The 24,693-nt window shown below is 40.6% G+C and overlaps 1 protein-coding gene across 12 annotated transcripts in view; it reads right to left on the reverse strand.

The window, feature by feature from the left end:
* Window positions 1-24,693, reverse strand: part of DLGAP1 (DLG associated protein 1) — an 898,848-nt gene that overhangs the window by 265,130 nt on the left and 609,025 nt on the right. For 10 of the 12 annotated variants that reach the window (XM_040479302.1, XM_040479303.1, XM_040479300.1 and 7 more), the window contains one exon: window positions 1,713-1,927. In XM_040479302.1, the coding sequence (XP_040335236.1) occupies window positions 1,713-1,927 (215 nt within the window). Of the gene's footprint in view, window positions 1-1,712; window positions 1,928-11,453; window positions 11,568-24,693 lie in introns of all 12 variants that reach the window. The other 2 variants (XM_040479304.1, XM_040479305.1) reach the window with 1 other exon arrangement.

Consider the following 24,693-nt stretch of genomic DNA (forward strand, 5'->3'; position numbering starts at 1 on the left):
TTCTTGGGTTGGTTTACTAATGTCATTGGTATTAAGTAAAAGTGTTTTTCAGTTTATTTATTTTGAGAGAGAGAGATAGATAAAGAGAGAGAGAGAGAGAGAGAGAGAGAGAGAGAGAGAGAGAATATGAATGGGGCAGGGGTGGAGACAGGGAGAGACGGAATCCCAAGCAGGCCCTGCGCTGTCAGCAGAGAGCCCGATGTGGGGCTCAAACTCATGAATCGTGAGATCATGACCTGAGCCAAGATCAAGAGTTGGCCACTTAACCAATGAGCCACCCAGGCACACTGGTATTAATTTTTTATTGAGGTGATCTGGAGAGGTTCCACATGACCCCTTGAAAAAAATTTGTGAGGGGACTCTGTCCACTGTTTTAAGCTATAGCATTACTTTGTTGTTTAAGTAAGTTTCCATCATAGAATAGTCAGCTGTTTTTCAGTGTTTTAGCTTAATAGTCTACTTTGTTTTCCTTAGCCTGATGGCTTTGGTCTTTTTCTATTTTATTTATTTTGTGTTTTAATATTTTATTTTGTAGCATAATATAAATGCATGAATAGTAGTATGTATTTCCTCAATACATGGGGGAAAAGGCACTTAAAAATACAAATCATCCACAAAATATTTTTCAAATGATGATCCAAGCATTGATACATTCCAAGGCTCCGATTTACTCTCCATAAATAATACTAAAAATTAAATCAGGCTTTGCTTAAAATAATTTCAGTAGTTTATTTTGCAGTGCTATTCTCTATTTACAAATAGCACAAATAGAGGTAAGGACTACTTATAATCATATTTTTCAAAACCAAAAACCATTTTTTTTAAAAAAAAATTTTTTTTTTCAACGTTTATTTATTTTTGGGACAGAGAGAGAGACAGAGCATGAACGGGGGAGGGGCAGAGAGAGAGGGAGACACAGAATGGGAAACAGGCTCCAGGCTCTGAGCCATCAGCCCAGAGCCCGACGCGGGGCTCGAACTCACGGACCGCGAGATCATGACCTGGCTGAAGTCGGACGCTTAACCGACTGCGCCACCCAGGCGCCCCCAAAAACCATTTTTTAACACTTGATTTTAAGTAATCTCTACACCCAATGTGAGCTTGAATTTGTAATCCCAAGATCAAGAGCCACATGCTTCACCGACTGAGCCAGACAGGTGTCCCCCCCCCAAATCCATTTTTAAGGTCTTACAAATTATATGCATTTAGCATCCAAATTTAAAAACCTATATCAAGAACCTTCACATATCATCCAAATTTTAAGCATAGCCACTTTCTATAAGCTTCTCCAAGATCATCTGCTCTATTGTATTACTCAGCTATCTGAAAAATTCAAAGGTCTCATAAGAAAGAGTTGTCCTGCAGATTTAGTGGTTAAGAAAACACCCAAGAGTTGAGATACATAGATCTTTTCATTGACCAGAAATATTAATTCATTTCAGAAGCCATTCTGGATTGTTTCAAACTCTTCATCTTGGGGCTTGTGGTTCAGTTTATGATCTATGCGGCATATACATGGGTGCCCATGTCTTTGAAGGCACTGGGATACACAAGTCAGAACCCATGTCAAAATCACTAGGCCATTCAGGGCATCACACTGCTCCATTTGTAGGGTGTCTTTTGCCCCCGTTACTCTGGGGGTCCCACGATCTGATTCTAGGTGAGAATCCAAGGAGCTGGACTACCAGAAGTGTAGTGTTGGAAACACTTACTTGAGTGTGGTGAGTTCTGTAAGGGATGGCTGAGTAGCCTTGAGATAGCTTTCTCTTCGCGCAGCAACTTTGGGAGAAGGCTTGGGACTTGTGTCAGAGTCACCACTGTCTTCATCTCCCATGGCCTTGATGTAGCTGCCGCTCCGCATTCTTCGGCACGGAATTTCGTCGTCTTTACCTCTAGGGGTGTACCCTGTCCATTCATCCTGTGGAACCTATTCAGATATAAAACAGAGAATTCATTTTTAATAAAATCCTACACTTTTCTTTCCTTTATTGATTTTTTGGTATGACCCCGAATGTGGGTGGTAGAGATAAATTATCTAAAACTTCAGACATTTACTTTTCACTAATGGTGTCTTACTGTAGTTGGTTTGAAAATATTTGAATACATGCAATTCCATGTCTCAATCTTTAAAACATCCTGTGTATTAGGAAAAACTAAAACCATGGCCTCTGATTTACTTCTCACTTTTCTCATGCTAATAAGAATAAGAATTCCAAGAAATAATTCCAATAAGAATGCTGTTGAAAAGGAAAATAGTTGGGGCGCCTGGGTGGCGCAGTCGGTTAAGCGTCCGACTTCAGCCAGGTCACGATCTCGCGGTCCGTGAGTTTGAGCCCCGCGTCAGGCTTGGGCTGATGGCTCAGAGCCTGGAGCCTGTTTCCGTTCTGTGTCTCCCTCTCTCTCTGCCCCTCCCCCATTCATGCTCTGTCTCTCTCTGTCCCAAAAATAAATAAATGTTGAAAAAAAAAAAATTAAAAAAAAAAAAAAAAGAAAAGGAAAATAGTTTTACTTGAGATTTTCAATTATTTGTTTTCATTTGTCACTTAAAATTTAAGAATCTGTCATTTTTATCTCCACCGTCCTCACACTGTCCGTCTCCACTGTCTTGCATCCAGTCTCTCTGCTTCCTAAACCATTGACTTTCCAAAAACCTATTCTTTCAGAACCCCTCTTAATTTGGGTTCAGCCTCCATAGATCTACTGAAAGCAGTCTTTAAAGGTTTCCAATGATCTCCTCATGAAAGCCAGTGACATTTTCTTAATTTAAATTATCCTTGGCCTCTGACTACACACACACACGCACGCATGCACGCACACGCGAGCACCCCCAACCCTGAAGAGTTTCTGTACTTACCTGGTAGAGCTACTTATCTGAATTGTTCTTTTCCTCTTGCTTTGCTGCATCCTACTCTAAGTCCCCATTTGGGGGTACCACACAAGAGTATGTTCTCAGCACACTGCTCCTTTTTCTTTCTACAGTCATTGCCTTTGAATTCAGCAGAGCACTACACTATGTTATAGAAGCCTTCTTTATGACTTTGTCTTCAGTTCCACTTAGATTTTCCATTTCCACAAGGACTCAAACTAGGATCTCATTACTCCTCCACTTAGTAAAAGAAATGCATAATGACCACTCTTCTTATCCATTAAGAAGCAATAATCAGCCTTCAGTGTGTGGAATGGTACACAGGGCTTAATGAAAAGACACCAAAGAAGAAGGAGGCTGGTTTTTGCCCTTAACGCATTTATAACAGCGATGAGAAGACAGAGCATAAACGCATTTGGGCATAGTTCCAAATCAACACACCAGCAAGTTTAAGGTATGGTGCCATAAATGGAATATGCACCAAAGAGAGACTGCAAGTAGGAGTTATCAGTAATGGTGACGGGGAAGGAGTAGCCAGGAAGGACTGGCCAAGTCTCAATGAGAAGGTAAACAGGCATTTAAGATTTTGATGCTATTTACGGATTATTCATCAATAATACAGTGTTTCATTATTAACCTTTAACTATGCTATGCAATTTGCTTATAGGGTCTTATTTTAACAGCATAACAACTCTGTGCAAGTTTGCTTCTGTATTTCTCAGATGAGAAACAGGAGGTCAGAGGGCTTAAGGAATTTGCCAAAGAACACACAGCAGTGGCATTCAAAGCATTTTGGTTTGACTCCCAAGATCAGAATTTACTTAACCTAATTTTGTGATTAGTAATATATGAATTTTACATCTGAAGGGTTCGTAAAATTGTCCACGATGACACATACACATATTAGACATATTAGGTTTCTAAATGTTGTCTAAGTTCCAGGAAGTGAAAATACATGTTCCATTAAAAAGAGCACTATACTCTGCTCCTTAAATTATGACTTTATTTGCCTAATTTGAAAGCTTATGTCTAGAAACATCAGACTGAAGAGATGCTGCTCCTTATGGACCTGAAGCAGTGGTTTGTGAGTTCTAATTCGGAAAACTACCAGTGAAGTTAGGCTAAGCTTCATTATGCACTTTGTTTATTTTAAAGAGATTTTTAAGTGGCACTTCCTATGTGCAGGCACTGATCTAAGTGCTTTGCAAATGCTCTCTCCTTTGGTCCACACAGCTGAAGGGTACTATTATTATTATCCCCAGTTTACAAATGAGGAAACTGAAGTTATGTAACTGGACCAAAGTCTCAGCTACAAAGGGGCAGGATTCCACCCTGGCAGCTCGTGAGGACTTGCTCTTGACCACAATTTAATGCTGTCTCTCTTTCTGGGCCATGATGTGTGGCATCTATGGAACCAAATAACTGTAGCCCCATGACACCTTCGTAATCCATTGCATCCGATTCATTTGCCATTTATTAATCATGCTAGGAACAATGTGGAGTTTTTGCCTTAGCTGAATAGCATCAAAATCACCATAGCAACAAGGAAGATTTCTCAGTGAAATTATAAACGTCTGGAACAGTCTTGTTTTCCTTCAGTTGGCAGGTGACTCATTGTAAAGATATGATCATGTTCAGAACCTCACTATTGGCTTCGCGATTACATTTTGTAAATTAAATTGGTACAGCTTAGGGTCATAGATGATGCACACAGCGTTTGCCATTTCTTAGCACTGATGCATAGCTCCTACATAAGCACTGGTCTCTGGAATATGTCAGAGACCAAGGACAAACTTATATCCGGTCATATCACTTACGAAACAAAACATGGCAAATTGCTGTTTAGATGTTTTCTCCAAAGTTAGTTTATGGTAGAAACTTGGACTTATACGAGAAACAGGTTGCATCTGTTGCCAAGGGAACCAACTGGAAAGTATTTAATCTGAATACCTCTCAATGAAACAGTTTGCAAATGATAGCAGCTAAGAAGTTGTATGGAATGGAATTTAAAAATTAACACATTATTCATAGACCTAAGGGTGGCCGACAATAAGATTACCTATAAAATAATGCAGAAATCAGTTGTAGGAAAAGGGCAAAGAAACAGAAAATCAAGATCTTGGAGAAGGAAAATAATGTCACTGAAGTTGTTGTGATCGAGCCAGAATTTTTATTCTGACTCTTTCAACCTCTAAAGCAGAAGAGGAGACAATGGCATAGCCCTCTGTAAGGGGCCCAAGTGGGAAATGTTACTCCCCACCTTTTTTTTAACAAGAGAAAAGCATACTCATTTTATTATTTTTTTACATATACTTGGGAGCCTTCACAAGAGAATGAAGATCCAAAGAAGCAACTGGAGCAGGAAACTTTTATACCCTGTAGACAAAGAAATAATAAATCTGTGAAGAATTGATAAGACAAAGGGATTTGGGCTGGGGCAGTAAATCGTGAAGAAGTAACTAAGGAGATAAGGGTGAACCTAACAAGTTTGTGGAGTTTGTCTGGGCTGATAAGTCTGTCTCTATGTTGCTCCCTTTTGATTGGAAAGAGAGGAAGGAGAGTCATTGGCACAGCCACCGCTGTGATCTAGTCAAAGGTTGATGTGTCTTTCTGCCTCAGTTGCACAGAAAGAAAAAATGTAGGGAAATTCAAATTTACAACTGTCTGAGAAAGCCTTCAGTATTAATGGTGTTGGCGGTTTAAAGGAATAGAAGTCTTGGTAAGGAGAGGAAGCTAGAACAGACAGAAAGGCAGCCTGGGCACTTGAGGACGACAGGCCAGCTGGATGGCCCGCTTGTCTGCACCAACCCTGGGGGTGGTTGGACCCAACGGATGTTAAGAAAACAGTAATAAAATCCATATTGTAGTTGTTATGAGTTAAAGAAATTATTTGCTTTTTAGTGCTTATGCTTAAGCATTAAACTCCAATAAAGAGCTTTATTTTTGAGAAAACAAAACGAGGATTAGTGTGCATTTTTCTATTTCAAGAATAGCCAGTCTATAATTTAGACCACATGTCATAGCTCACAAGTATAGAAGACTTACTTCTGACCAAGGAATGACCATAACCAAGTGCTATCATCTTCTTTTTTTTTTTTTAATTTTTTTTTAACGTTTATTTATTTTTGAGACAGAGACAGAGCATGAATGGGGGAGGGGCAGAGAGAGAGGGAGACACAGAATTGGAAGCAGGCTCTAGGCTCTGAGCCATCAGCCCAGAGCCCGACGCGGGGCTCGAACTCGCGGACCGTGAGATAGTGACCTGAGCTGAAGTCGGACGCTCAACCGACTGAGCCACCCAGGCGCCCCTATCATCTTCTAATTACAGGATGAGGATGTTTTCTTAAATGAAATAGTGTATGGGCACTGAATGATGGGTCATTCTAATTGTAGCTGTTCAGTTATGGAACAGGAGAAAATTAAACATGCTCTAATGGGGCATGCTTGCATTTTCTCAGTCTCCTCCCCTGCCTCTCTCTTTGTCTCCCTCCCTTCTTCCTTTATATCTACAAGTATGTTTTGCCTGTTTCTTTTCCAGCCATGGTCTGGGTGTGCCTGGAATATACAACAGTGAACAAAATAAATATTGATCTCACACTACGGAGCATACATTCTAGAAGCAGTGCAGGAAGAAACAGATAATAGTTAAGCACACACATAAATGAACAAGATAATCTCAGGAATCATAAATGCCATTAGGAAAATAAGATGGGGTAATGTAACAAAGTGGCTGGAGGGGGACTACTTTAACTTGTTCCTTGGAGAAGCCACTAGGAAAGCAGTAATATTCCAGAGGAGATCTGCTGACCAAAGGAGCCAGCTTAGAGGAGAGCTGGGAAGGGCTTCCAGACAAAAGGTTCAGCCAGCATGGAGTCCCTAGAGTAAGAATAAGATTGGTGTGTAATTAAAGCCTAGGAACAAAAATGACAGTGTGACTGGAGAGTACCCAGCAAGAGGAAAGTGATACAAGGAAAGGCTAGGGGTGTGGGGCCAGATCATGTAGGGTCTTGTAAGACTGTCTCAAAACTTCCTTCCAGGCTGAACTCAGAAATTCTAAAGCTCCTTCCAACTGTTCCAGATTAAATTGATCTTTTTAATGAAATCTATAGCACATATCATATGCTATATAGCATAGATTTAATGAAATCTATGCATATAGCATATATATATTTATATATATATAGCATATATATATATAGCATATATATATATAGAGAGAGAGAGAGAGCATATATATAGCATACATAAGGAGTCAGCAAACTATAGCTCACAGACTAAATCCAGCTTGCCATGTGTATTTACAAATAAAGTTTTATTGCACACAACCATACCCATTCATTACACATTGGCGGTGGCTAATGTCAAGTTACAAGGGCTGAGTTGTATGGTTGTGTTGAAGGCTATATGGCCCCAAACCTGATTCACATCTTCCTTCTGCATACTTAATGTGCATAATCACACAATGGCACTTATATACACTATTTGTTTTATGTGTTTTTGTGCCATCTCTCCAACTACTAGGTAAGGCAACTGAAATGAGGTAAGCAGTATTGCTGGAGGGTCAGAGGTATGAGATCTACATGTAGACTACCGAAGTTTGAGTTCCTGCTGTGTCAGTAACTAGGTACAGGCCTCAATTTTCTTGTCTGTTTCCTACCCATAGAGTTATGCCTGGATTAAATGAAGTAATGTGCCCAAGAGCATAGGGAGTGTTCAGCAAAGGTATTTTTGGGAAGCTCTGGACTATTGTTAGCACACACACACTCCCTCCCCACCCCCCCCCCCCCCAAGGGATGACATTGGCTTTCCAAGAAGACTCTGATGCCTGCTTCCAATTTTCTTTCTCAAGGGAGGGGCAGGAATAATTGAAATATATTAAGCGAAAACATAAAGTCCTAATATACTGTCTACTCCCATCAATTTTAAGTGAGAGTTCCCATCAGGAAGTACTCCCAGCTCTCTGTCCTGGGGTCTCATCTCTATTCTGCAGGATTGAGAGGGAAGCCTGCAGCCTTTAGGCCACTGGAAGTTTGCCTGGCTTCCCAGTGATTGAATCCTAAATGCCTCTTTTTGGCTTACAAAGCAGAAGTTTTAGAGAGGAAAAAAAAAAAAAAAAAACAACCAAACAAACAAACAAAGGAAACACCTCCCGAGGAACTATTTTTGTATTCAAAGTTTTGTTTTGTTTTAAAACTTTGACCCCAAACCTATGCCTTCCAGATGTATGAGGGCTGTCAAGGCCAAGAGGTGGGGGTGAGGGGGCCTCTGGGCTGCATGAAGGTTCTGCTCTGTGCAGTGCTGAGTCACAGAGGTGGTGGGGGGGGGTTGAAAGGGAAAAGGGGGGGGCACACTTGTTACTGTTTACCTCGCTATTTCTAGGGCTTAGTACATTGCCAGAAAGACCAGAGGTTTCTGGGTAAACGTGACACTAAATGAATGAATGAATTCCAACAACAGCTTTGTTTTCACTCACTGTGTGTGACCTTGGATAAGTCACTTCACTTCTTTGATTCAGATTTTCCATCTCTAAAATGGGGGTGATAATAGAGGTGTAATGAATAGAAATAATGTGTGTGAATATAGTTTGTGGACTTCAAAACATCATAAAAATCTGAGAAAAAGGTTAGAAAGCTGTCTCTTTATGGCTACTTTTAAAGTACGGCCAGCCATAAATATATTGGGGATTAAAAAGCAGCGGTATTTTAGCTGAGGATCTTCGGCTCATTAAAGTAGATAGATGTTCTACAGGGCACCTGGGTTTCTCAGTCAGTTGGGCATCCAACTTTGGCTTAGGTCATGACCTCACTGTCCATGGGTTTGAGCCCCATGTCAGGCTCTGTGCTGATAGCTCAGAGCCTGGAGCTTACTTCAGAGTCTGTTTCTCCTTCTCTCTCTGCCCCTTCCCTGCTCATGCTCTGTCTCTCTCTGTCTCAAAAATAAATAAACATTAAAAAAAACATTTTTTTTAATGTAGATGTTCTAGTATAAGAATATACTATATATATATATATATATATATATACATATATACTACATACTATATACTTTATAATATAATATACATATTATCCTATGTAAAAATATAAAAATTTCATACACAAAAATGTATTTATCTCTCTTTTAGGATCTTTAAAAGTAGACTGTCTTCTGGTGCTGCCATTTCCCCTCTCCTTTAGGTTTCCCCAAACTCAGTTAAAAGAGAATCACACTCGTTCTGGGAGATCTGTGAGGAAAAGCTGTGATGAACTAGGGGTCCTTAAAAAGTCTTTCCCATGAGGAACCTTGAAAAGTTATATGATCCAAGATAATACCTTCCGTTCTGAATGTCTCAAACATTTTGCTGATTTTGGGGGCTCGTATCCCCACTTGGTTAATGAAGTTTCCATTTTGAAAAGACAAAGTACACTTACTTCCTTCAGCTTTCCTCTAATATCCAAATGCCACATTGTCCTGAATCTAAGATATCATTGCAAAACCCTCGGTGTTCTTTTGTGCCACTAAGAAAGAAAGAAATGCCACCAACTAAACTCTGACTCTCCCTAGATGATATGATTCATTCCAGTATCAAAGATGCCAAAGCATGAAAAATTTATCTTAGAATCAAATGCCTTTTAAAGAGTATGTGCAAAAATAAAAACAAGACATGGCTGTATTCTGGGATACTGGTTATAGAACTTAATGTTCATATTTAATAGTGACCAAATTGATAATAATAATTAGCATTCATCTGCGCCATGCTTTTGCAAACAAACAGAAGCTCACATGTCTCGTGATCCTTACAACTACCTTGAAGGATAAGAAGAAGTATTATAATCTTAGCTTGTCAAAAAAAGAAATTGAAGTCCAGAGAGGTTAGTAGTTAGTATAGGTTGATACTATACCCAAGATGGGGTCTACTGTCACAGTCCAGGGATTTACCACCCTCCCCTCCCCCCGCACCCCCCCCACCCTGCCCCCCCCCCCCCCCTTTCCATATTCAGATCTTGGCTGTCTTTTGAATAACAATTGTTATTTTATGGTAATCTAAAGAATACATATTTCAGATAAGAAAAAAAAAAAAAAACCCTCCGTATAGTTTTAAGTTCTGTCCAGAGGAAAAAAAGTTAATAAAACAAATGAAAGACTACAAGCCTTTAAGTATAATTTATGAGAAATACTATTTCAGACAAGAGAAGGCTTACTTTTAAAAGGCTCTTCCAAAGGACCTGTGGTTTCAGTCCCCCACTTTTGCTGGGCTGCAGTCAGTACAGTGTAACTACATGTAGATAGAGTCAGGCATTTTGTGCCAGTGATGGTCTGAGAGATGGTGGCTGGAAGATGAAGCCATGTGTGGGTGACTCCTGGAGAGCGGATTATCTCAAGATGGAAGGTTGGATGGTGAGGTTTGGAGGAATGAAAATGTGTGAGATTTTGGGAAATCTGAGAGCCACAAAAGGAATGCAGACCCTTAGAAAGCTGGGGCAGCAGGAATGGAACACATGTCCTGAAATATACCAGGGTAGGCCAGTGCAATTCTGTGAGCAGGTCGGGATGGCAGACATTTGGGAGGAAAACCCAAGAATCTAAGGCTGAGGTGGGACTGAAATTAAAGTTCTATTTCGTCAGGAACCAAGGAAGCTAGGAGAAACAAGTGAGGCATTTTATTGGTGGGATAGAAATAAGGACAATATGGCAAGTTGGAGCAGTGGTTAAAATGGTGGACACCGATAATCGGTTGGTATTCGCAAGGCTACCCTTGCATGTCGATCCCTTCAGCAATTGAGTATCTCTATTAGAGGCACCAGGTAAATGAGGGCGCTGGGCTATGGCTGAGGGGGTCAACCTACTTGGTCTTACCTGAGCTCATGAAGAAGGATAAATATGGGGAGGAAAAACTGTATTTATGAAAGGAGAGCTAGGGATTTGATATATATGGAGTAATCTGACATTTGTGGAATAATCGCAGAGGGCTGGAAGAGATACCTTACTTAAATGCTTCCAGCAGTCCTGTGAAACAGGCATTGCTATGTCCATTTTACTGCCACAAAACTTAGATTCCAAAAGCGGAAATGACTCGCTCAAGGTCATAATAATGAGTAGGAGTCTGGATTTGTCTGACATCACAGCTTTAATATCACCCTGCCTCTGATGAATGTATGCTGATTGAGTCACTGAACAAATAAACGAAAAAAAAAAAATGGAGCTTATGCTCCCACTCAACTGTATTTTTAAAATAAACATAAAATGTAACCACTGAAATAAGCATAAATATCATCTTGTCATTAACTTGCTAGCACCAATGAGGAGGGCTTAAAGTAATAGACACCTAAGTAGGAAGTAAAACAGCATTTGCTGTCTCGCTGTTTCATGGTGCCCTGACCAACTGCTGTTATCAGCGCTTAAACACAAATGGACAGCTTTGCGGGGAGTAGAAAACTTGAAGGACAACGACACCTTTCAAGGATGGCTTTGGGGGGCCTGGATGCACCCCAGTGATAAGGAGGCTTCACCCTGGATTTCAAGTGCCTGCCTACAACTTGTTACAGAAATGGCGTGAATGTATCGGCCTTCTAAGCACTTTTAGTGAGCTCTCAGATTCCCTACTCACTCGGGTCCTTTGCATCTTCTTTACAGCTGGGAGAACTGCTTTTCTGCTCCACACAGCTTTCAACTTGACAAATGCGACTTGGCATAAATGTCCCTGTAGCCTTTTAAGCTTGCTCTTCTCATAGCAAAAAGCAGAAAAAAAGAGCAAGAATAGGAAAATTACAATTATGCGATGTGCAGATCCCAAGGCCTGACTGGTGTTTTCCAATCAGATTTCTCTGGCAACCGCCCTTTCTAACTCCCCATGAAACCCAAAGCGGGTGTAAACCTTCATTTGCTTCAGATTGCTTAAAAATTACCTTTTAAGGACAAGAGTAAATACCTACCTCTTTTTAAATAAGGCTTATTAGACCCTTTGCTACATCACCCTCCAAATAAAAATTATTAAACACCCTCAAATAGAACTTTGTAAACAGTACTAGGCCATGGTGATTCGCTCACTGTGCCCCTATGGAATTATCCTCACCCACCAACGTTTATAGGAATCTACAGGGTACTTAGCACAATAGTAGGTGCCGGGTAAATACACCAAAAGCATTTTATAGAACACAGTCTCTGGTCTCAACGGGATTTACAAATTTTAAGTGGATTGGGCAAATCTGGGGGATAAGTGAAGGAAAGGGAAAAATCGCTTTAGCGCAAGTCAAGCTGAGTAGAGTATTTCAGTACGTTTGAATTATCTACTGGGTTTGGGCCTTTGTTCTTAAAAATCTTCTTCCCCGGTGGTAAAACTGTTCCTTAGGAGTTGAACGTACATGTGTATGAAGTGCATGGATGCCACTGAGAAAAGGCATCGTGGGAGAAATGTGAGGGGCGAGGTCCGTGACCCCTCAAAGGAGAGGAGGGATCCTGGCGACCGGTGGAAAATGTTACTGAGGTGATAGCTGACATCAGAGGGGCTGCTGTCTACGACTCCACATCAAGAAGTAGTAGCTAAGATACCACATTCTGATGTAATTTCGGGCCAGGGGAGGAAAGTTAATTTTCTTCATTGTCCCCCCTGTATTTTGATGGTGGTGGACATCTGTGGGGTTTGCTGCCCTGGTTCTACTTCTGGTTCTTGTAGTTACAACCCCATGATTCTGCTCTGGAGAACCCTTCCTCCCCAGAAGGAACTGTACTTGAGGATTGGCTAAGCCAATTAGCATATCACATTCCCTGCTTGGCTTGAGGCTGAGAGCGTGCGTGATCTAAGCCTATTCGGTGAGCAAGCGCTCCACCATTGCTTGGAATGCTGGGTCAAAGATATTTCCTCTCTCGTGCAGTACATCCACAGTGAAGTAGCTAGCCTTAGGGCCTGCTAGTGGCCATTGTATAATCCCAACACGCAAATATTACCTCATACAATACAAAACCCTCTGTTGTTATTAATCCCATTGCAAAGATGAGAAAATTGAGACTCGGTGCTATTAAATAACTTACACTAAATTTTACAGCTGGTAAGTCACACTAGAGTTGGAGGGCAGGTTTGTTTCAAATCTCTATGTTCTTTTCATCATATCATTTTGCTGTCCATAAGTTTCAAAACAGCAATTTTCCGTTAAACATAAAACTCAAGCATTAAGCTACTGGGGGCTATAACGCTGTAACATTTTGAAAACCGTAACAAGTAGAGAGGGGTAGATGCTTGAAAGAACCAAAAGACTTGAAAAACTCATGTCCACAGAACACCTGTCATCCAGCAGTTATAGTTGGCTACTAGTTTTCGTGAAATAAAAGCAAGAAAACAAGCATCCTAAAAGAGAACAAGATTAAAAACAACATAGGTTTACGTCTCTAGTAAGTATCTCACATTTATTTCCGTTGACTTATAGGAGATGAGCTAGTTTGGAGCCCTTTCTTATTTATTTATTTATTTATTTATTTATTTATTTATTAATGTTTATTTATTTTTGAGACAGAGAGAGACAGAGCATGAACAGGGGAGGGTCAGAGAGAGAGGGAGACACAGAATCGGAAATAGGCTCCAGGCTCTGAGCTGTCAGCACAGAGCCTGACGCGGGGCTCGAACTCACGGACCGTGAGATCATGACCTGAGCCGAAGTCGGACGCTTAACCGACTGAGCCACCCAGGCACCCCTGGAGCCCTTTCTTATTTTTTAATGCAACTGCTCATTTCTCACATGTCTTTCAGGCATATTGGAGGCATATCTGGTGGTTTGCAATGGCTAGATGAGCCATCATATTTTCCCATTAGTGGTGTAGTCATGCGTGACGACATCTGCCCACTACATCCCCTATGGTTGTAGCTATAATTCCAAAACTTGAATTCCCTGAGGCAAATTAGAGTTCTGTGCCTGGTGCTCAAAAGCAGAGATGTGGGTAGAAGGTTGGTGATCTTCCTCTTGAGGTAGATAGAAGCCCAAATGTAGTTCATCAGAACTGAACTTCAGTGTTGGGTAAAATCTTCTATGTGTCTCAGCAGTTCTGAGCCCCCACTGCTTGTCAATGTTTATGACTATGGATCTTTTGTGCTTAGAACTTCAAGTCTGATAATCTTGGAACAGCTAGTTTGCAGTCCACAAAATTTCAAGTCAATCAACTCCAGTATTAATACTTAATTCAAAATTACAAATTTTTGCAGTAGATTTCAGCAAATATTTTCCTTTAGTTTACCATTAAGTCTGGGATACTAAGTTTTCTCAAATGAGCTCATAGATTATTACCCTCGTGAACCGTTAACTTAGCTGTTTGGTGTATAGCAGAAAAAAAAAACAATAGATTTGAGAAGAGAAAAAGTTCAGAACACCCTTCTTTTAAAAAATCACTATCATCTGATTACTAGTGCACCTTGGTGCTGTTTGGTCTTTGTACTCCAAGTTATATTCATGACACCTAAAAGTATATTGTATTCAGGGGCACCTGGGTGGTTCAGTGGGTTAAGCGTCTGACTCTTGATCTCGGCTCAGTTCATGATCTCACCGTTCATGGGTTCAAGCCCTGCCTCTGGCTCTGCACTGATAGCATGGAGCCTGCTTGGGATTCTCCTCTTCCTGTCTCTCTGCCCTTCCCCTGTTCATTCTCTCTCTCTCTCTCTCTCAAAATAAATAAATAAATAAACTTAAAAAAAAAGTATACTGTATTCAAATGGACCAAGATAGACTCTTTCCTTCATGAACACCATTCATTCTAATTCAATTAAATATCCTCTTTCAAATTATGTGAATGTAGTTGTTGACATCTTGAAAGACTGGAATAATATTTGGGGTGTCTTTAGGCACATGTGTAATACAACATTCCATTTAATAATCTCATATGGGGAAATTGCCTTTTGGAGATTTGTACTTTTAAGGCTATACTTCAACCCACTTCCTCTAGGCAACATGATACAGAACTAACAGAACTTGTCATACGAGCATGCACATAGATGAGTATCACACATTCAGTAGCTATCTGAACCAGTATTTCTAAACTAGCTCAGGCTCCATCGAAAGGAAATGTCCCAGTGGGAGTATTCATTGTAGAGTTTGAGGTGAGGTTTCTTAGACCAAACTTTATTTTGGTATTACCTTCTTCGACTTGGTGGTTAAGCTGGAGTTAAAGGTGTCATTTCTCTTGTGACTTTTGCAAATACTTTAAAGCCATTGTTCATTTATCCAGTGCACATTTATTGAGCCTATTACTGTAACATAGGCACTGCTTTAGGTACTGGGGGTACAGCAATGTAGAATGGGGAAGGAGGAAGACAGGCATGAATACAGTGAATAAAATGTACGTTAGATAGTGAGCTTTGGCATAGAGGAAAGGAAAGCAGGAGAGGGGAGCAGAGTGTGCATGTGGAGGAGGGATAGTCGTGCCATTTGCCATGCTGCAGAGCATGGCCCCTGGAGGCCTCCCTGAGAAGGTGACCTTGAGTAAGGGTTGAATGGGGAGGAAGTCAGCTTGCAGATCTGTAGGGTGAGTGCTCGGAGCAGAAAGAAGAGCGAGAAGGTCCCGCTGGGGAGGTCTGCCTGCCATGCTGCCTTGAGGAGGCTGGTGGGGAAGTGGAGTGAGAGGAGACAGGAAGTGAGAACAAGAGGGGTGATGGGTGGGCATGGGGTCCAGATCACTGGGCTTCCCAGGCCATTGTAAGCACTGTGGCATTTACTCCTTGAGATGGGAAGAGACTGGAGGTTCTGATGAGAGATACCAGAAGTCCTGGTTTAAAAGGATCACTTGGTGGGGCACCCGGCTGACTCAGTTGGTACAGCATGGGACTCTTGATCTCTGGATCATGAGTTCAAGCTCCACACCGGGCATGGAGCCTACTTAAAAAAGATAAATAAATAAAGGGATCATTCGACTTGCTGAGTTGAGGTTGCTAGAGGGGATAAGGTAGACTCCAGGGAAGAATCTGGAGGCTCATGCACTAAACCAGATGAGAGTTGAAGGTGAGAAATAGTGGTAGCCGAGGAGGTGAGGAGAAGATAGAACCCAGAGGCTTCTCAATGATGATTTGGACGTGGAAATTGAGAGAAACAGGAGAGTCAAAAACAATGCCAGGATTTTTGGCCTAACCAGCTGGAAAAATTGAATTCCCATTAGCTGTGATGAGAAAAACCCAAGGGAGGTGCGCACTTGGGGGACAAAGATTAGGAGCTTACTGTGGGACATATTCTGTGTGAGATGCCCATGAGACCTCCAAGTAGAGAGGTTGAATAGGGCCCTGGATATGCAAGTCTGGGAGTTCAGGCCATCTGGGCCGCAAAAACAAATGTGGGCACTCACATGGTATTTAAAGCTCAGATAATGACTGAGTGACCTAAGAAATTAGTGTTGGTAGTAGAGAAAAGTGGTCCAAGAACTGTGCCCACCTGGCATGGACCCAACCACAGGAGATGGGGAGCTAAGGAGGAATAGGCAAGGGAGTATGACAAAGATCAGCGAGGTATGTTGTCCTGGAAGCCAAGTGAGGAATTTTTCAAGGAGGAAGAAGTAATGAGCTGTCACGGTGAGTTTTGCCTGGCCTAAATCTCATAGGAACACTAAATCAGCAACATTCATTGTACCCCTTAGTCATCGGCTGCTTTAGACGAAGGGTTCTGCTGTTCATTAATTGCCTTTGTCTTCCCCGCAAGATGCAAGCTTCTTGAGAGCAAAGCTTATGTTTTCTTCTCTCTCTCTCTCTCTCTCTCTCTCTCTCTCTCTCTCTCTTTCGGTAGCTTTTAAATGGTTTTTGACTACCTTTCATGGTAAGAAATACATCTGCCTTTAGAAACCAGTATATGCACACATACAACTAAAAGAAAGAAAGACTTAACCTCTGCGTGCCTTGTACTGTATCTTCTTTCCTATTCTCTTCTATTGTATTCTATTTAATTAAAAATAATGCTGTTTGTGACCCACTGAATTGATTTCACTAGCCACTAATTGGTTGCTTTCATTGGCGTGAAAAGCACTGTTTTTAGAACGTCCGGCACAGAACAACTGCCACGTTCATTATTAATCATAGGGCAATGTGATTCATCTTTGTTTCTCCCAAAGTGCCTCCTATGAAGTAAATGTTTAATATGCGTTTGTTGAATGGACAGCTTTGAGACCCTAAAGTAATACGTCTAGAGTTGAGCTCTCTGACTCTTAGTTATCTTTACTTTCACTGACTGAAAATTTGTAGAAGAATCTTTCTTAAAAGCTCTCTAACTGCAGAATGAGGATGATGGGAGCGTCCTTTTTTTGACTGGGTCCCTGTGTAGCCGAGAGTCAGAGAATGCACTGGCTAGGGTCAGGGGTGCCTAAGTAGATGGAAGGAGTCCATCAGATAGGTCAGGACCACCTCTGCAAAGCCAGATCAAGGCAGCCTGATGGTTGAAATGCTTTGCATGCTGTTGATGTATCAGCCTCCGAGGGCCAGGAGCGGTGGGGTTCAAAACATTTTTAAAAGCTAAAATAAATAAATACATTTAAAAAAGGCTTCCATTCACCTTAGAACAATCCTGTCTTTTTAATCTAATTTATAAGATATTTGATGTCAGTATGACACATCTCTCATTTAGGTAATGTTTAAAGCCTTCCACATACAAAAGTGGCACAGAAAAAAAATGGAATATTTTCCTACCAGGTAATTCTTACCCAGGTAGTTATTCTCTTACAGGGGAGGAACATGGTGCAATGAATATAGTATAGAGTTTGGAATCAGGTAAACCTGGATTCAAATTTGACTGCTACTTCCCAGACATGTGATTTCAGTCCAATGAACATAACATCTTTTAACAGCCTATTTAATTCATAACAGAGATGAATTGTAATAGAATATGTAATAGTTTCAAGGCCTTTTCAGCGTAGGGGTGGGAAGGGGCTTCGGATGGGGAAGAGAGTGCACTTGGGAAAATCTCCGGGGTCGGCCCAGAGGCTGGCATGTAAGGGACGGTGGGTCAACCACAAGGTTCTCAGAGCAGAACAGAAAAAAACAGAGGTTTGTTTTGAGGAATTCGCTCACGTGGTTGTAGGGGGGCAACGGGTGTGAAATCCTTAGGGCAGGCTGGGGGGCTGCAAAGTCAGGCAGGAGCTGAGCCTTGAGGCAGAATTTCTTGTGCTCAGGGAAGCCTCAGCTTTGTTCTTAGGCCTTTGAACTAACTGATTGGAGGAAGCCCACCCACATCATCAGGGGTAATCTTTCCTTAGAGCCAACTGATGGTACATGTTAGTCGTATCTACAAAATTCCTTCATAGTGACATCTAGGTTAGTGTTTGATGAAATAGTTGCGCACTCTGGCCTGGCCAGGTGGCCACACAGAACTAACCGTCACAGTTGGGGCCTCAAGTGGCAGCCTCTGGGGTGGTGGGCGCAGGACCCCAGAGGCAAAAAGGGTCACCGCAGTGCTCATTGTTATATGGATTCTCTTCGGTTATGAGCCGTGTGTGCTCCGTGCATTCTTCTAAGGAGTCGGTTTGGGTCAGAGACCTAAGTGTAAACACCAGCTCCCTGATGAGCTGTTCAGAAGGTCCACAAAGGCCATCCAAGGAGAGTGAAACTCCGCTCTGCCAGCTTCGCATCCAGTGCCCAGCAGAGCACTGGACACATGAATTTAATTGACAGGCTTTTAAGAGCAGGGAAGCCGTTTACAAAACGTTTGATTCTTGCCGGCAAGCGAACAGGAAAATCTAGTCACCTGAAACGTCACTCCGCATGAAATAAATCACAGCTTCAGATCTTTTATTTAAACCCTCTACATTCTAAAAGGCCAGGAATTCCACCATGACCTGTCTTAGTCAAACAGTTATATAGCTAACCTAAAAAAAAAAAAAATTTACTGTAACAACCTGCACATACTACTAATGTAGAACTATCACAATATTTTAGGACCATTTATTGACAAAGCTGTCTCACCCACCAATCTGTAAGCAACTTGAGAGGAGGGATGATATTCATCTGGCAGAAACTATGTCTTATTCCAGTCTCCGTACCCAGTTCCAAGCGGATATAGGAGATAAGATATAAGAAATAATCCAAATAAGATACAGGAAAACAAGATAAAATAAAAGTGCTCTGAAATCTTTTGTTATATTACCCGAGTTATACCTGATTTATTCATTGGTTAAGAGGTAAGTGTGGGGGTCTTTAGTCTTGGATTTTATTCCACCAATGGTGGGGAAGAAACATGGCATCCAACGTGGGCAAGTAAGAGGGACCTCAACGTAACATGTCAGGAGGGGTCCTGTCCATGAAGAAGCTGATGGGGGTGGATATAGTATCTGTAGTAGATTTGGCAGGGGGTGGACATATGACCAGCCTCCAGAGGAGAGGCCTTGGTGGCCTCCAGGGAGCTGAAGTTGGATTTTTTCTGTGAAGGTCTCCAGGGAACCACAACCACATTCCACAGCAGGGTCAGTGGAATGCCACTAGGCCCACACAGCCCCATCACCAGATCGTGGCAGGACCAGAGAAGCAGAATCTAAAATTGCCATCTTACCCAGTATATTCGAAAACACACTCCATGGATCACTCATCCACAGATGTGCCTCATGGAAGAAGGTTTCAAGATAGAAGGGTTTCAAGGACATGCTCTATCCTATATCGTTCTCTTAGAGAGTTGTTGTCCATATCAGCATCATAAAGATTACAGGATGTCTGCCAATAAGGAAACCTGAGCGTAACACTCAGTTTTTCCAATTCTATTCCTTTTCTTTAGACGGGCACCTATTCAAATCATGTTTTGATAAATATCATCATTAACACACAAAGAAACTGACACCTAGAATGTAAGCTACAGTTTATATGGCTACTAAGTGGCAGAATTGAGCTAGAATTCAGCTCTCTTCTCTCTCGGACCTGTGTTTCAGCTCCATTATATTGCAACTATTTATCCATCCGTTGGACTCAACAAAATGAAAGATGGTTAATCTGCATGAGGGCTTTTCATGATTGGTAACACTATCTTGATCTCCCCATCTGGATATGCAGAGGACAAATGGAGGGTGGCCTTTATGTGTAGAAGGGAAGAACCATAACAAAACCGTCTCTGGGAGCTCCCTCTTTGTGTCAAGCCTGTGTCATTACTTGTTTGACTCCAGGAATCTGTGCAAATGAAAGACCGTAATAGAGCAATGAAGGTGGCATCGATCTCTAAAGATAGGTACGTGTCACATGGCTTGCGTTTCATATCAAAAACCCAGATCATGCCAACCTTTCTCAGAAAAAACTGTAATGAGGTAAGAATGTCTTAGTCAAGAGAGTAAATGATCATCTTTGGATGTAAAAGAATCTTTGCAAAATGGCACGCACACCCCCTTATTCCCTCTATTGCCAAATATTGACGGGAACTCCGTCTTCAGTATTTCCTCTCTCACACGCACATGAACACATACGCATATTTCAAATTCAAGGGTGCCGTTTTTCCTGTAACAGGAGTTGTGAATTACCTATAGACATTAATACCACAGATAAATTTACTTTGAGAAAGGTTGTTTGGGGTCTTTTTTTTTTTTTTTTTCCTTCCTCTACCTTTCCGGTTATAAGTCAAACTGACCTGATTCAGTTTCTTCAACTATTCATGCTTCCCCTAGTAACAATGCATATGGATTGCTCAATTCATACACAATTCATACACTCCTCACTACAGCTGGATGAGTGGGCACTTAGCCTCCCACTCAAGTTTTCAATTGTTTGTGCAGAGTAAAAATTTTGAATTAATAGAAGAGCATTAAATTAAGCTCCATTTATGATATCCCATTTGACGAAAAGGAATTATTTTTGTTTTCCCTGAGACAGATTTGGATAACAGCCAGAAAATGAAACAAAACAAAACAAAACAAACCGTTGTGTGTCAGAAGTCCACAGAGAACTTTTTTTCCTAGGAGGACATAGTTCTTAGAAAAAAAAAATTTAAGTGGCTTCCTAGTTTCTACCCAAACTGGTCAAATGTCTTTGATGTCACTGGAAGTCTGAAACATAGAGAATACTTTCTGCGGGTGGGTAGGATATCGTGGAATAGGAGGCAGGAAATGGAGGACCCTCCCCTCCAACCACTGAGGTAGAGGGGGTGAGGCTACTTTCTCCCTGGTGCACCCACTATCTGGCAATTGGCGTTCCTTCTCTTCTTGTCTGAGGCACTCCTAGATGTAAATTTTGACCTGATTTCAATTGTAATAAATATATGGGGCATAAAGACAATAGAAACTCAGGGATAGGTTTTTGAATGAGAATCATAGAAATAGAAATTGATTTTTTTTGCCCAATTTTGTAGAAAGCATAATTTTCTACGAATGGAGAAATATATTTATTTGTTTTGTTTGATTTACAAAGACATCTTTCCTTTGTTCTTATGCTACACAGAAACCAAAAGGAGACATAAAAATTGTGTCCGGAAGGTATTTGGTTATCGTGAAATATTTAAATCAGAAGTTTCTAGCACATATGATCAATAAAAGTGGAGAGAAACTGGCTCATTTGACCTAATTCCCCTTCGGAGCGTTATCATAGGCTGGTTCAGAAGGATTCACTTCAGATAAATTTTAACATCTTTATTAAGTTACTTGAGGAGGTAGATTTACAAAGGTAGAGTCCCTAAGTATAAAAATTCTATTCCTGCATTAATTTTTTTTTTAAATTTTTTTTTCAACGTTTATTTATTTTTGGGACAGAGAGAGACAGAGCATGAACGGGGGAGGGGCAGAGAGAGAGGGAGACACAGAATCGGAAACAGGCTCCAGGCTCTGAGCCATCAGCCCAGAGCCTGATGCGGGGCTCGAACCCACGGGCCGCGAGATCGTGACCTGGCTGAAGTCGGACGCTTAACCGACTGCGCCACCCAGGCGCCCCTATTCCTGCATTAATTTAATTAACAATGAAAAAGTCACAATCCATTCCTGGAGAAGTTGATACTATGAAGAAAGAATTGACTGAAAGACTGAATGAATAAAAATAACATCTGCAATTTACTCAACTGATAAATTAGCATCAAGATTTATTTACTGGGTGACTTATTACAGCACTGTTTGTAAAAGCCACAAACGTGATAGTGACTAATGGTGCTCAATATGTATTGTTAATATTCTAGTTCCTCAAATGTTAAAATATAGTAGGATGTTTTTTTCATGAAGCAGGGATTTTGTCTTATTCAATTTTGTATGCTTAGTGTCTGAAAGTGTGCCTGACACATGGTAGATGAGCATTAAACATTTGCTAAAGGAATGAATACTCCCATATAATGAAGAATTTTACAGTTATTAAGAAGAATGAGGTACCTAAAGGGTATAAAAGTACATATTTGAAGGGGTACATGCACTCCAATGTTTCTAGCAGCATTATTAACAACAGCCAAACTATGGAGAGAACCCAAATGGCCATTGACTAATGAATGGATAAAGAAGATGTGATATATATAGATATATCTATCTATCTATACATATAGATATATCTATCTGTATGTATAGATGGATATACATGTATCTATCTATACATACAGATAGATATGTATACATGTATATGTATGTATGTATACACATATAGATAGATATATACATAGATATAGATATCTATATCTATATCTATACATATATATATGTATATGCAATGGAGTATTACTTGGCAATCAAAAAGAATGAAATCTTGCCATTTGCAACGACATGGCTGGAGCTAGAGTGTATTATGCTAAGTGAAATAAGTCAGCCAGAGAAAGACAAATACCATATTATTTCACTCGTATGTAGAACTTAAGAAACAAAATAGATGAATATATGGGCAGAGGAGGAAAAAGAGAGAGAGGGGGAAACAAATCATGAGAGACACTTAAAGATAAGGATGGAGTACCTGGGTGGCTCAGTTGGTTAAGTGCTTGACTCTCGATTTTAGCTCAGGTCGTGATTTCACATTTCGAGAGTTCGAGCCCCGGGTCAGGCTCTGTGCTAACAGCCCGAACCCTGCTTGGGATTCTGTGTCTCCTCTCTGTGCCCCTCCCCCACTCATGCATGTGCTCTAGTTTTCTCTCTCTCTCAAAAATAAATAAATAAACATAAAGAAAAAGAATAAACTGAGAGTTAATGGAGGGAGGTGGGTGGGGGATGGGCTAAATAAGTGATGGGTGTTAGGAGGGCACTTGTTGGGATGAGCACTGGGTGTTGTATGTAAGTGATGGATCACTGGGTTCTACTCCCAAAACCAATATTGCACTGTAGGTTAACTAACTGGAATTTAAATAAAAGTCTGAAAAGAAAGAAAAAGAGAACGAGTTGATCTCTATATACTGCCATGAAAACAAGACCAACATAATTATAAAGTTAAAAGAGTCAAGCGCCGAATATTAACTTACAGTATCATACGGCTTGTTAAAAAGAAAGAAAATAAATGCGCATATATGTTGTGTATATATACATATACACGTATATTTTTGTGTTTGGATACATGCGTAAAATGTCAGAAGGAAAATGTTAAAATGGTAATAGTCATGGTTGTCTTTAGGAAGTAGGCATGGGGAGACTGGGAAACAGGGGGCTTTTCCTTCTAACTCTATATCATTTTCTACTGTTTGTATTTTTTTTTCAGAATTAACATATATAATGTTTATTAAGAAATTTGTGGAAAAACCCCAAATCCATTAAAAAATGAAATCTATGAAAACCCCCCAAATTTACAGCTAGTGTAGGTCTCTCTTGTAGAATTTCTATTGTAGTTACATTGTCTCAATCTACAAATACTGCTCTGACTCTTGCAAAGAAAACCCAAGGAATAGGTTTTCACTGGAAATTGATACAAGTTGGGTGGGAGAATCAGAAGTTGGAATCGTTAGAGAGCCATTACTAAAGAATATATTTTGCTTTCCTGTTTTCCAGCTTGGGCTGGGATTTTACATTCAAAGTTAAGAACACTTACACGTAACTGTATGCAAAAACCCATATGTTCTGTGTCAGTCTGCACCACTTATTTTCAATGAGGTAGAATAGCTTATTTAAACGTAGAATTTTCCCATTGGGTTTACACGATTCAGCTGGTTCCCCGGCAGTGCTCTGCTTAAAAATAGATGGGATGACATTTGTGGGTGCTTTTTAAAAAATACCCTTTGGAGAAAGAAGCAGAACTCTAATGCCACATTTACCATTTATGTTATATAAGAAAGGCAAGTTTTATGTCAGCAGGACTTCACACAAATTATTCTCCTTTCTAACCTACAAACTCTAGCACTTTTGGAACCAATTGCCATCGCCAGATGCATAAGGGCATCTCACTTGAGTTTTACTTTTTGGTGACTGTAGTGAATTTAACGGAAACCTAAACCTGGACAGAAGGAGTTTCTTGTAATTGCATATGGAGAATTTTCTCTTCGTTCACCCTTCTAATTATGTACTTCCCCCCATCTTTCCTTCATAAGCTATTTATTGGGTGTATGCTACGTGGCAGGCATGAGCATATTTTACCTGACTTTATAGACCTATTTAATAATGTTTATACCAACCTGCCAAAAATAAGAAGTGGTTAATATCAGCCTTAAACCTGCTGTCATATGATTCCACAGAATCTAGAATAAGAATTAAAATAGGTTGAGCTGAAAACATACTGTCATCCAAAATTTCAAACTGAGTAGATATACGGGAGAACTACAGTCAATTAAAGTACGAAATATTAAAATCAGTGTTCCAATCTTGGTAGCATTGCTGATGGCAAAGGATTATGACACCAGGAGGAAATGAAACCAAATGCATCACTTTCCCTCCCAGAAAAATATACCTATCGTAGAATCCTACTGATTTTCTTTATTAAAAAAAATACACTTTAGGAGGAAATTGCATTTATTGGGTGATATGAAAGAGGAAATCAGGTCTGTGCGAGA

The sequence above is a fragment of the Herpailurus yagouaroundi genome, unplaced genomic scaffold, assembly GCF_014898765.1.
Source record: "Herpailurus yagouaroundi ecotype Mexico unplaced genomic scaffold, PumYag 142, whole genome shotgun sequence".
In the NCBI taxonomy this organism is placed as follows: domain Eukaryota; kingdom Metazoa; phylum Chordata; class Mammalia; order Carnivora; family Felidae; genus Herpailurus; species Herpailurus yagouaroundi.